Source organism: Melanostigma gelatinosum, assembly GCF_949748355.1.
Source record: "Melanostigma gelatinosum genome assembly, chromosome: 12".
NCBI classification, from domain to species: Eukaryota; Metazoa; Chordata; class Actinopteri; order Perciformes; family Zoarcidae; genus Melanostigma; species Melanostigma gelatinosum.
This window is the reverse complement of record NC_136645.1, coordinates 11,951,145-11,965,133: the sequence shown is the minus strand read 5'-3', so window position 1 is coordinate 11,965,133 and position 13,989 is coordinate 11,951,145. Positions and strand designations below refer to the sequence as shown.

Sequence of the window (13,989 nt, the reverse complement as noted above, 5' to 3'; positions counted from 1 at the left end):
AGGTTAATGATGAGGAACAAAACAGGAAAATCAGGGATCACATGTACATTTTAATCACATGTGCTGTCATACCAGCCTTGATTTGACATTACACCAGGATGAGCTGTTGGCTTTCATTCGCCATGACAATCTTACACAAATAAAACACGAGGTTCCTTTTCCCGGAACTGATGCATTGATTGTGACATTGGAAACCAGATCAAGCCCCCGCACCTTGTTCCAGTCACTTTCATTAATGGGTGCAGTAAGGCTGCTCATATACAAACAGTAATATGGGACCCTTGTACACGTCTTGTGCCTCTCATATAGTTATGTACAGATGGTGGATTTGTAAGAGCCAACAAGAATCCCATGTCAGCGAATATTGTGTTCGACCCTGTGATTCTGGGCCTACTTTCATGTTTTAATTCTACATTATTTGTTCATTCTACATCAATCTAGATTTAAAATATATTTATTGAGTGTGATGTGTCATTTCATTTCGCGGGTAAACTGTACTTCGGCGGCTTCCGTAGTTGAGTGAGTGGCTGGAGTGTGACGCAGAAGCGCTGAAAGGGCAGAACATTTCTACAGTCAAGATGGCGACATCCGAGCCGGTAAGAGAGGCAAAGAGATAGATGAAAAAAAACCGACTAATGTGCATGAGAGGACTAGCCACACCTTCACCGATTCCAACGACTTTCTTATAAAAGTTTGCTTCCTCAAAACGCCACCTATTAAATTGGGGGAATTGTTGTGTTTCTGCTCACAGATGTGTCAGTTCCCGTGGATCCCAGTTCACGTTAGCGGTTAGCTGTTAGCATGGGATGTGAAAGGCAGTGCCTGACTTTGTTATCAGGGAGGGACTGACTGGACGTCGTTCATTCAAACTTCAATCGATGATTTGTTTTAATCTTCTTCGATATTGGGGTCAATGTCTTGGTGATTATATTCAACCATCAGCACCTTTAAATACTCATACCACGCGATTATTCATTAAATGTCTGATACTCTTGACACGTGTGTATCTAGCTTGTAGCTAGCTTAGCACGTCTGCTAAAACTAATGCTAGCGATGTTAACTTGCCTAACTGAAAGTACCGGATGTGTGTGTATATGAATGCTTCTTAATTAATAGTGTGTGTGTGATAGCGCTATGGTCTCTGAGGAAAACCCTATAACTGTAACGTGGATGTGATGGCCTACCAGGTGGATGGTTTTACGAATAGTTTATACACTAAAATAGTATAAAATGACATTTGTTTCAATTAACACCTCAAATAATGAAGGTTCTTGCAAATGACAAGTTATTAATTCAGCTGGACCAGGTATACAGGTTCACAAAACTGTAATTTAATGTAATAATTACTTCTAGATCAGAAGAAGACAATATTTAAGCTGCATTGTGACATAACTGTAACTGCAAGGCCACATCCAGCCTCCTATCACAGGTAAAATATAAATACATCTCAGCTTTGCATATAACCTGTACAAACTCTGCGCTTTCATGGTGGTGATCGGTAGACATACAGGGATGAGAGATTTTTAATTAATATATTTTTTTGTATGGAAATAAAGTATATGCTGTTTGTGTTTCTCTCCGCAGAAAGCACCTGAACCTGAAGAACAACCACAAACTGACAGCCCAGTCGTCGTTGTGGATCCTGAGCAGTATATCAAGCACCCCTTGCAAAACAAGTGAGAATAAACCAGCTGCTGTTTGATGGGATATTGCAACCGCAAGGTGCATGTGCTCGCACAGACAGCAGCTTTCACATCAATGGAGATTTAATGGAAATTTGCAACAAATACTGTAACCTATCTGCTCGATAACATGTTTAAATAAATGATGGGACTGGTGCTAATTTCTAGAAGGAAACTAATAATGTAACACAACATGGAGGAGGGCTCTTCAGTCTAAAAGAAGGCCATGTATACCCTGTAGCAAGTCAAAGTCAGTGAAACTGAATAGTTAGTACTGTTTACTTTCTCTGTTGAGCATAAGGTTAGTAGTCTGAAGAGCACATTAAGTCTTGTTGTTTTGGGGGATGGGTATTTACTGAGTTTGAATGTTATTACAACTTAAAGTGGTTAGACTTACTCCTCACAATGTTTGGGTACTGCTGGATTTTATGATGGAAATGATTCACATTGCTTCTCCATAGTGACTCTTGAGGATGTGTGTTGACTGTTAAATGCCTCGTAACTTATGTTTTGTATTTATAGGTTTTTAAACTATACATTTTCAGTAAAATGATTTGGAGCACCATATTAAGCCTAATTAAAATGAATGTTGTGACATCTGGTGGATATTTTTGTTATGTTGACGATGCCATGGCAAAGACAAGAACATTATGATAGTAAGTCATTTACAGTTCAATTCTATGAACTGTTTTGAGGTTCAAATGAAAAGCAGAGGATGAAGGATTCTGCTTCCTACTCTGCATGTTGGTGTTGTAATTGTTGTTCACTATTGTACTTTTAGAAATGTTGTCATAGTTCTGTGGTGGTGACGACCTATTCAGGAGCATTGTACAGTCGGGTTAGGAAATGCTGAATAGTTGTCTGAGTAAGTCACTTCTAGGCCATTCTGCTTGTTCAGCTTCGGAGGTGAAAGTTGTTCACATCTGCCGCTTTAGCCGCTCTGGTTTTAGGCGCACAGATTTGATTTAAACATACTGTGGTGGGATAATTGTATTCGGATGCTTTCACTGTAACATGCTTAATGGTGGACGTCTCGGTAAGAAGGCTGGGTGTCGTTGCTTCTTATCTTTCCTCACAACGGGTCTTCACGATGAGGAAGCACAGGCTTGTTGAATTGATTAGAATTTTTGTAAGACTGGTGTGTTGTGAAATATTACTTAAAAGTATATGCTCAGTTTCAAGTACACCCATCTAAAACTAATGCTTTCTAATACAGTGCTGCATTGTACAGAGATGCTACTGTTAGGTTGCCTACCCTGATTGATGGTCTGGACCATGGGTCGGCAACCTCTACTATCCAAAGAGCTAGGGCTGGGCGGTTTCAATTTCCCATACGATATGAATTTTTCATATACAGTCATACCAGTGCACAGCCGAAACAACTTCTGTTATATATATATATATATATATATATATATATATATTGTTCACCGCTAGGAGCGCTACGGACGGAGCTAGTTGTCTTACCTGTATTGATAGGGACATCAGATCCAGAGTGGATCCGTGTAGAATATCAGCGTACACACTATCCTGGCGCGGTAACTCTGCTGCTGTGAATTTATTTTTCGGGCTAGAACAAAACGGTTTGTATCTATGGAAAGGTTATAAAATGTAGATTAATAATATCAAAACATCTGTATTCATTGCTCGCATACATTGTGACGAACTAGCCCGAGAAGGCGAGTAACGGGGGTTCCACCGCCGCCTCGCTGCACGGCACGGAGTTTCCGGCAATGACGCGACTTGAGCGGGTGCGCAAAACCATTTACGGTTGTTACCGAACCTTATTTGGAACAGCCGAGTAGTCACGATTGAAGCAGACGATCGCAGCTCCATGCAGGTGGGTCAACGAAATTTCTAAGTACACGAGAAGTTTGTTGACTTTCAGTTTTGAGCTTTCAGTTAGCAAAATCATGCGTCTATCATCACTTTCAGAAAATCGATTTCACTGTATCTTGTAGCAAAAAGTACATAGAATCTGTTGGTAAGTAACAGAAATCCCTATAAATTGATTAATCTGCCCTAAATTAATGTTTTTCTGACCCACCCTTCCCGCCGCAAACGCCGGCTGCCTTGGGCGATGCCATTAAAGCCATAACCCCTTTCTGTGACGTCACGCGCTCCTCCTTGGACTATGTGGAGGGTGACCTAAAGCTCATCGAGTAGACTGAGCAACTCTTTTCCAATGCTGACCATGTCTCCTGTAGTAACAGAGCAAACACATGTATAGTACCATGTGTCCATTTGGGTCTCCAAATATCCTTTTAGAGCTCCGCCTGGATCTCTTCATGAAGAAACACTGTAGAATGGTCATACTTTGTCTAATCTTCTTCAAATGTGAGGCAGTTGTTCACTGATAGTGTAGTTACAGCCCTATACTGTCCTTTACCTGTACAGATACAGCCACCGGCAGTTATTTATACTGAAAGATACTTTTTTATTTTATGCGGACAAAAATCTTAAATTTTGACTGACTCCAAAGGCCCACTGCTCTCTTTCTGTATGACCTGCAGGTTTTCTGACACTTTTGATGCATATAGTCAGTGGTTCAGAAGCTACAGCCATTTTAATTTGGGTGTCATTTTAGGCAGTTTTGCTCCAAAATAGGGGTGGAGTTGAACAGGTAACAATATAGTTATTGAATACAAATCAAACCAAGAGTGAGATCAATTAGTTAAACTCGTAGTGTTAATATTTGAACGGGCCCCGGGACACTTTGTACATGAAAAGTTGGGCCCCGAGGTCAAAAAGGTTAAGAACCCCTGGTCTAGACAAAATGATAGAAATACAATCCAACAGCTTCACAAACTACAGCCTCCGACTGATGATAAAGGTGACTCAACATCTCTCATAACATTTTCAACCAAAACATTGTAACCATCATGAAGGTAGGATTTATTTTAAGACTGTTGTATTAGACTATTAGTTTTGGCTAGGTGTACCTAATAAACTCAACGAAGTGCACGTTGTTGTAACATGTCTTGTCTTGTTGCTGTTTGTACTCTGCAGCTTGATGGATAAATCCGGTGAAAGATTGTAAAAACATTTGCTTACCTCAAAGCAAGAATATAAAGTAGCCTTACTTGTTAAAAGTAAAAACAACTCGGTGAACTCAAACCATCACTGCAGTGTCATACCGGCCATTTTAATAAGCATCAACTTGCAGATACTTGAAACTTAAGACAATGCAGCAATATTAATGTGACATCTGCTTTTATTTTTGTGAAATTGAATCTACAGATGGCTTTGAACCGGCTGCACTTCTCTATTGCTGAGCTGTAACACAACTAGACATGATGATCGCTTTCAAGTTTCAAGTCATGCAACATTTTCATATGGTACTAAAATAAAGGGAAACCAACCGTTGCAGGAAGGTCGGATAAGCACATTCGGTTTCATAAAACCTGCAGTATGCTGTGGAAAATATTCTGCTTTAATATGCATTCTATTAAATGGGCTAACAACAGCAAACCACCAATATCTATGGCGCTGATGCTCCGGTGGTTTTATTTCCAGACATGGCTGTTCCTTACTTTAGAGATAGAGAATGGATGAAATGGCTGTTTTTTAGAGGAAATGGCAACATCCTCTGGTGTTTTAACGGTTGACCTACAGTTACTCTGACACGTAAAGACTGACTGATACAGAATTTTAAGGCAAATACTGATGTCAATATTTAGGAGTTATTACAAAATCCAATAGCAATCTGTCAGCCAATTGTATTTTACAAACATAAAACATAAACTGCGACTTCGGTCCACTTGTTGGTGGTAATCTACCTCTAACGTGTCGTTTTAACTGCTAATAAACACAGAAGAAGAAGAAGCCGAGAGAGAAGCGGCTGTCGCTACCCGATCGGTTCATCCTCCTCGAGGACAACTGACTCATTGTGTTTTTATTTCTCACAGCAACCATTCAACTTAACTTTTCTTCTTTTGTCATCAAATTCAAAATATGCCATGTTAGTTCAGTTTTAGTTTTCTTTAAAACCAACTAATTTGTTTTCCTTCATGTTTCCTCGGCTTGCCTGTAAATTGTATTGATAATGCAGTGCAGGTTGGATTTAGCGCCCAGAAATACTGTGAGATTTAGGTCATACTGCCCCTAATAGCTACACTTGTGTTTGGCAAAACCATCTGCCACCCACGCCGAAGGGATTATGATTCCTTAATAAATCCATCAGTGACTTGACCTACTGTCTGCCATGTCATGCCGCGACATGCGGGTAAACAAACTGCTGGGTTCACACGCCTGTGTGCTGTCTCGTCTCTGTTTCCACTAATGATACACCTGTGTTGTGTAACAATGTGTGTCAGTGGAGTTGCTACATGGCATGAGTAGAATAGAATGTATACTATCTTTATCCCTTTAAGGGGGAAATTGTTCTCTGCATTTGACCCATCCCTGTATATAGGGAGCAGTGGGCTGCCAATGACAGGCGCCCGGGGAGCCGGGGGTTCATTGTATTGCTCAGGTACACTTCGACACGTGACACGTCCCAGTCGGGGATCGAACCGTAGACCTTCCGGTTCCCAGACGACCTCTTAACCCAGTGCTGTGTTTGTGACACGTGGGTGGGGTTAATGGCTGTTTTGTAGTCGTACATGTGGTAGTGTCTTCTCTTTGCCCTCATCCCTCCCCTGCTAGCCCCTTCCCTCCTGGGAATAGATGAAAGAATAACGGCACCCGTCACAAACAAAGGCTGCACTTGTAGTGCTGATGATGGCCGGCTTCCTCTGTTCCTCTGTATGAGAATAATTATTGTGATTTTCTGCCATTGTACTTGAGTCATTTTGCCACAGTCCTATAAATACCGAGTGTGTTTTGATTCTGGTCTTTTCCTCTCTCAGATGGGCCCTGTGGTATTTTAAAAATGACAAGAGCAAAAGCTGGACAGAGAACCTGCGTCTCATTTCCAAATTCGACACAGTGGAAGACTTTTGGGCGTAAGTGTTTTTTCTACTAATCCTGTAATGTGATTATGATTTTGTGACTTATAGGTGTGTAAGTGAAGAGTTTCATATGAATGGTATTTTTGAAAATGGGTGTCTTCCTTGCATGGTGATGAGCATGAATACATGAAGGGATTTCTTGAATTTTTATAAGTTATCCGTCATTAAATAATTTCTAGCACAGATGAAGGCAGCTCGAGTGTGCATCAACTCTTTATGTTTACATGTCCCTCTGTTGTCTGCACCTCACTCATTGTATGTGCATCTGTAGTATTTAAAAATACTGGCTAAGATAGAAAATGTGCATGAGCATTTCTAGTTTGAGGTGCTTGTGTAGAAATGTATCCACTCTTCAGTGTACCATCAATCTCAATGATGGCAGATCACTTCAGTCAACATGTTGGAATGCTTTTAACACTATTCTGTGTTTCTTACAGATTATACAACCACATACAGCAACCAAGCAAACTTGGCTTTGGCTGCGATTATTGTTTATTTAAGGTAAGGCCTTTTTTTTTTTTTAAAATACAGCTTCCCTTTTCAACCTGTGGGGTGTTTGCAGCATGTAAAACTGTTGAGTTGTTTGAGCATTAGAGATGGCTCACTAAAGTATTGAACCTTTGACTTTGTGTGTCAGGATGGGATCAAGCCGATGTGGGAGGACGACAGGAACAAGCTCGGGGGTCGATGGCTGATGACTCTCAATAAGCAACAGAGACACAATGATCTTGACCGCTACTGGATGGAGACGGTAAGACGACCCGATGAACCTTTATCTTCTGAACGGTTGGGATTTATGAAAAAAAACAACAGTATGATTCATGTTACGTGTCGTGTACTTTGCAGCTCTTGTGTTTAGTCGGTGAGTCGTTTGATGAGGCAAGTGAAGACGTGTGTGGAGCTGTGGTCAACGTCAGACCAAAAGGTGACAAAATAGCCATCTGGACGAGCCAATGCCAAAACAGGGACGCCATCATGACGATAGGGTAAGTCACCTCGTCTGTAGGGAGTAATGCACAAGTGATGGAAAGTACTGTAGCCGATCACTAGATGGAGACACTTGGTGTTGCATTGTCTTCACACAGCACTCTTCTTCTTGTCTTTCCACAGGCAAAATTATAAAGAGCGCCTGAGCATCCCCCTGAAAGCCCTGATCGGCTACCAGTCACACGACGACACATCCAGCAAGAGCGGATCCACCACCAAGAACATGTATTCCGTTTGAAACACTCCTCCAACCCCAATTTCAACTTGCTGTAGATTTAAACCATTCCCAAACCGCATCATCACAATAATCTTTTTTTTTTTTTTGAGTTGTCAACTACTGTATTGTCTTTTCCTTTTTATTGAAAAGAGAATTGTTTAAAGTGTGTACAGTTGGAGCTTCCCCCAACGTGATAAACCAGTGGGATGATGGTTATGAATAGGAAGGAGGCCCGAAAGGAGTATTTGTTCTCTAAATGTCACACATTAACTCGAGAACACAAATGATTTCCTTTTTTAGAGTTGAGTTCTGTGATTAATACCAGTGACCTCCCCTCGCTTTTTTTTCAGTACTAAATGGCTTGAAGTCGCAAAAACAACAAAACTTTCTTGACTGTACAGCCTTGTGTTTTTCTCATGCTGAACTTCTCACTCCTTACAAAAACTGTTTCTCGCCTCGCAGGTAAAGACGGTCGGCAACTTATCCCTTCACAGAACAAATTTGAACTTGATTTATCCAGAAGTGTTAAGCATGAGTTGTGCTTTTTAGACACAGCAGCTTGAAGAATCTACAGTATCTTAAAGGCTTGTAAAAGCTGTAGTCACACTCCAAAGTATAGGGTTTGGATTTAAGGCCACTTATTGTTTCAGCCATGCTGGAATTGTGGAATATTGCTTTTAGTAGTTTTTTTTAACTTTTTTTTCTTCCCCTTACATTTATTTATAATGTATGCATTGCAGATGACTTACTTCGTTGAGACAATGAAATGTGTTTTTTTTTCAAATTGTTTTTTCTTTTTGTTATTACCGTCAATCATGTGGACTTCTGCATATAGATGACATTTTCTACAGTGTACCATAAAGTAAAGATGCTGACAGAATTAGGTGTGCTTTTCACTGTTTTCTTCCTAACAAAAACTGTAGATAATGTCGCACTCCTCTCTTGGTTGATGCAAAGGAAAGATGATATTCATTGTGAAATGATTTTGCTCATAATGTATCTTTATTATCTGTAATTCCAGGATGTATATTACCTTCTTTCGAGTAAAGGTTAAGTGCTTTGCATTAAAATCAGATCGACATTGTCTCATTTTGTGGATGTTTATGGTTTCACAGTGTCCGAAGTGCAGCACTGTAATGTGGAAAAATATGACTTTAGCCCGCTAGCTACATCCAGCAACCGTCTCAATTTGCGACGAAATATTGTATTTATTCGTTTGAGAAAAGAAGTCAATTTTCATGTCCTTTGTTACTTTAAGGGTGAATTGATTTCAGAGATCCTCACTCTAGTTTGTTCTCTGACTCGCACACTTGGGATGGTATATATTAATGAATCAGTGTGAGTTGTAGTGTGATGAACACCACAAGTTAGATGCTGGTTAAAATGTCAGTGTAATAAAATGATCGGAGCTTGAGGAGCAGTGCCACACCTAAAAATGTGGTTTTGTTACGTCTGTGAAGTCACTACTTTGTTTGACTGTCACTCAGTCATCCAGCCAAACCAGATATTTTGACATCATAGGGAACATATCCGCTTGTGTGCACCGAAACGGCGTAACAAGTTCTGTTTACGGTGGTCATGATTTAAAGTGCCAAAGCTCTACGCATGTGCTTAAAGAACTTTAATGTGAAGCAAACAGTGAGATTTTCATGACTCATATTTAGTGTACCTAATGAAATCTTCATTGTTGATTGTATTAAAATCTGATGAATCCTAACAAAGAAACGAATAACAAACGGGGAGTAAGACACAGGGTAGTTGTTCTGTTGGCAGAGCATCGACATGGCTTTCACAAAAGCGTAATACAACTGGTATGGTTTGATCATTTGCTGTACAAGCTTGTTTCAATAAATAAGTACTACTGTTTGGAATAAGGAAAAGTTAGGCAAAAGGGGAGCATGAAAGTGGTCATGATCCATAAATAGCTTTAAATCCATTCCAGCAGAATAACTGAAACAAATTATTGGTCCTCCAGCCACAGGTGTCTTTCCAGATGTCTCATTCAGTCCATCGTCACAGCTCACGTGCTTCACCTGGACCCTGGCCAGCCTCATATCAGGACATCGTCATCATCAAAGGCTTTTCTTCCTCTCGTCTGCTCAACAGATTTGAGAGCATGAAGGACGAGAAGAACCAAAACTCCACGACGAAGCTGAGCTCAAACAGCTCCAGGTTGGCGCTGAGCATCCACTCAAATACAGCCGACAAGTGAACGTAATAGTACTCATTCTGGGCAAACAAAACAGTATCTGAAGGGTTTCAGGTCAAGGATGTATGAAACAGTTAGTTGTGGTTAGTCACTTGTAAGAACCTGTCGTTTATAAATTGTTTCTGAACCAAGGAGAGATCTGTTCAGGAGCATTGAGGAACAGCCTAAATACTTCATACAAAGTACAAGGAAGCATGTTATTATCCTGTAATACAAAATGTTCTTGCACACCTGGTCTAGTGTTTAGATAATGCACTACATTTTGTCTTGAGCCACTTCAAACCGGGGGCCAAATTCTGAGATATATCACCTACTAATGACAGGGTGCCGTTAAACTTGACATTAAACTCTAACCTGCTCCAGTTTGGAGCACTCATGTTGTTTCACTGTGACGTCTAGATGTAAGTAGGAAGCTGAGTGTTACAGGAACACAGTGATGAAAGATTAAAATTCCATTGATTCTTATCTACTTCTGTCATAGATTGTTGTGGCCTGTCCCACATTGTAAACAAGAGCAGCAGATTGGATCCAAATAGGGCACAAAGGGAATGTACTAGTGCGATAGAACAGCTGGAGAGTTACACTGCCGAAGTCTGTTCACAAGTCACTGAACGCCTTTCATCCTAACTGCCTTCAACAGGAAGAATTGTGTAAAATACAAATAATTACTTCAGCTTCAAGATGTATGAAAGGATACAGCAGATGGTGACAATGGTTTGAACCACAGTGGAGGTGACTCGGAACGGGTAGAGCACCTTCTCATATCCGGACAGCACACACTTTGCGGTCAGCGAAGTGAGCAGGACGGTGTAGAAGCAGATGCACAGGAAACTCAGGGCAGCTCCGAGGTAGTGAGGCAGTGCCAGGTAACCTGGCTGTGGTGGACAGATGAATAGTTATATATATATATATATATATATATATATATATATATATATATATATATATATATATATATATATATATATATAGTGATCAACATTGATAGATGTGCGTGTTGAATGTCTGTACTATTGATTAAAACAACCCCATGCAGTTGGAGTGAGACAAAACAACTATGTCACCTGATAAATTGCTATTTTTAATTGGCTCAGCATTTGGGTGGTGAATGGTAACTGGTCCCATTCCCTCCTGTTTAATAGTCTACTTAACATCAGTCAATTAAATGTTGATATTAGGTCTTTGATACACTTTTGTTATGAGTCAAATAAAAATGGTACAGTTTACTGAAAATCGTGTTAAAAACTGCAGAAGAGCTGTAGAAGCCTGTGCTTGCGCTCTAATTAATCATTACAGGTGACCTAAAACAAATATTACCCACCTTTGTTTGCTGTTGCAGCACAGGTGCAAACCGAAGCTATTCAGCTTTATTGTTCGTATTTTACGATAGTATGCTTACTGTTCTGTGAGGTGAATTTCTCTCACAGGTTATAAGGGCCCTCTGATAGCAATTTAAAGCTGCCAATTAAACTTATTCAAACACATTCAGCAGGACGTGCAATACTTACATTGCAGTTTCCAGCTGTGAATGCCCCCAAAGCTGCCACCACACCAAAGACAAGCGCAAACTTGCTCAGCATGGAGTGACATGTGTGTCTTTCCATAATATGGGCATGGTGGAAGATACAGAACAGCAGAACTAAAGAGGAGATCACAATGGTTAGAACAAATATCGCTCACATCATGGATATAATGTGTTCGATGTTTAGCAGGTCAACTCACACAGAAAGGATCCAGCGTTGATCGTGGCTGTAAAAAGTGAATTTTCTGGTGCGTTTTTTCCACTTGAGCTGGAATTACATATTATGTTTGATTAATTACACCTCCCTATTTGATTCTATTGGTAAAGACAATCAAAAGGTGCATTCTCACCTTATAGTGGGAGCATAGCAACAACTAGCGGTCAGATTCACTTGGCAGTAGTGGTTATTCCCCCTGAAAACACATGAATGAGGTTCTGGAGAATCTGTCACATTCAAAAAAATGATGGTCAACTATAAACAATAATGAGACAACTCACCAGTCACTGAGAGAGCACACATGATTGTCAGCTAAGGCCATGCCATATCTGAAAATATGAAACAGAATGACAGACCTTTTAATATTCGGGCTCTTGGTGTGTTAGAATTAATTGATGTGTTGTAATTCAACATAAAAAAGCAACATTTTCTGGTTTTTCTGAATCAATTAATTTATGAGGATTTCTGGGAAGTTAAATATATATTTTCAAACTCTTCAAAATCTTGTGTGGCAATAAATGGCCGCAGTTAGAACAGAGGTTGACTGCTCCTCAAGCTCCGATGATTTTATTGCACCACTGACATTTTGACCATGCATCTAACTTGTGGTGTTCATTCATCACTATACAACTCACACTGATTCATCAATATATACCATCCCAAATGTTTCTCTGACACTGAAAAAGAAAGAACATCTGACTCGAGTCTGAATAACGAGCTCCTGCAATTGGTAAAACAATTGATTCTAAATAAAGTGAATTACAAAGCAGAATGAGGAAAAAACCTCACTGTATAGGTATTCACTAATAGCTAACAGAGCTAAATGATTATTAAGATGAATACAGGTACATGTACAAATGTGCATACTGCAGATTAAGAAGGAATTCGTCAGTTTGCCGACTGGCAAATCTTGAAAGTCTGGTGTCCTCGACTTTCGACAGAGAAACAAGTCGGATCACATATTTTAAGAGTGCCGTTTCAAAACACCAGCTGAGCTTTCACTGTACTTTTACAGATACGCTTTTCAAAGACAGCAAAGACCTACGTAAAGTTAAAATAGTACAATAAAAGCATGGAAAACACACATCTGCCATCTCATCATTTCCTGTTTAAGGAAGGCCAAGTGTTATCAATACTGGAATCTCAATGTCCTTAGCCAGGAATATACATTTCAAATACAAAATCTTGATAATCCTGAAGTAGTTAAACAGTGCTAATCAGGAGTCACATTGTCATGAAACCTTACACGTACAGCTTCATGGTCAGCTTTAAAGTACAGGCTTTCAAATGTGAATAATACTGATGAACTGATTCATTTACTTAAGACGGTTCACAAGGTTGAAGACTAAACTTGGCTTTGGCAGCACACAGACAGTGGCAGAATAAAACAGCTGATCTTGTAAAAACATATGTTCTAATAGTTTCAACAGTTTAAAGACAAATCAGAAAGTGTGAATTTCTAGTAAACTTACACAGTCCATGTTCCAAGGAAGGACACCAGCGAGAGGGAGATTGGGAAAATAATCCAGAGCACCATGTCTTGGTGGGGAAGAAGGCAAGTAACAAATTACAAAAGTGTTTCCTTAAATCGAGGTGTCTTCAAAACACTCAGTGGTAGACCTCTTGAGGGGTTGCTCGTGGAGTCAGACTCATACCTACTGAAACCAAAAATAAAGACTAAACCCAGCCGTTCAGGTTCTTCAAGCACACAGTTGCACTGCTCTTCCACCATTCAGAGCACAGTCTTGCTTTTATGGGAGTCTCTCTTTCTCTGCCACTCCTTTGGAGCACCACCTTGCCCTGTCAGAACAAATGTTGGGAAACATGGGATTGGCCTTCTTGATGCTGTCACATTGTTTGTTTCATTCAAAACAATTGCTCCATATTAAGTCAGCCACTGGTACGCACTACCAGATTACTTTGTTGTGTAAGGAATGCCTTGAATATGTGAAATGCTTTGTTGTCCTGTCATCCAGTGCTGGAAAGTAATTAGGTACATTTACTCCAGTAAGTACAGTTGTATATACAGTCATATATGTGACTATTACTATTTTATGCTATTTTTATTTCTACTCCACTATATTTTTGATATAATATATATATATATATATATATATATATATATATATATATATATATATATATATATATATATATCAAAAGGTGCATTCTATATATATATACATACATATAATGAGAATCT

The 13,989-nt window shown here is 39.7% G+C and overlaps 2 protein-coding genes across 2 annotated transcripts; one reads left to right on the top strand and one right to left on the bottom strand.

Annotated features, from left to right (window-relative positions):
- Window positions 1–568: 568 nt before the first annotated feature.
- eif4e1c (eukaryotic translation initiation factor 4E family member 1c) lies at window positions 569–8,916 on the top strand. Its single transcript, XM_079279912.1, has 7 exons — window positions 569–596; window positions 1,585–1,676; window positions 6,533–6,628; window positions 7,072–7,135; window positions 7,272–7,385; window positions 7,481–7,620; window positions 7,745–8,916. Exons 1-7 carry the CDS (start codon window positions 579–581, stop codon window positions 7,857–7,859), a joined length of 639 nt encoding a protein of 212 aa, XP_079136038.1. The 5' UTR covers window positions 569–578; the 3' UTR covers window positions 7,860–8,916.
- A 665-nt stretch (window positions 8,917–9,581) lies between these two features.
- On the bottom strand, window positions 9,582–13,429 carry LOC306786218 (transmembrane protein 150A). Its single transcript, XM_079280917.1, has 7 exons — window positions 13,259–13,429; window positions 12,068–12,115; window positions 11,920–11,982; window positions 11,770–11,837; window positions 11,556–11,686; window positions 10,745–10,922; window positions 9,582–10,087 (listed from the first exon to the last, which is right to left on the bottom strand). The coding sequence occupies exons 1-7, from the start codon at window positions 13,321–13,323 to the stop codon at window positions 9,894–9,896; spliced, it is 747 nt and encodes a 248-aa protein (XP_079137043.1). The 5' UTR covers window positions 13,324–13,429; the 3' UTR covers window positions 9,582–9,893.
- Between the last annotated feature and the right edge of the window lie 560 nt (window positions 13,430–13,989).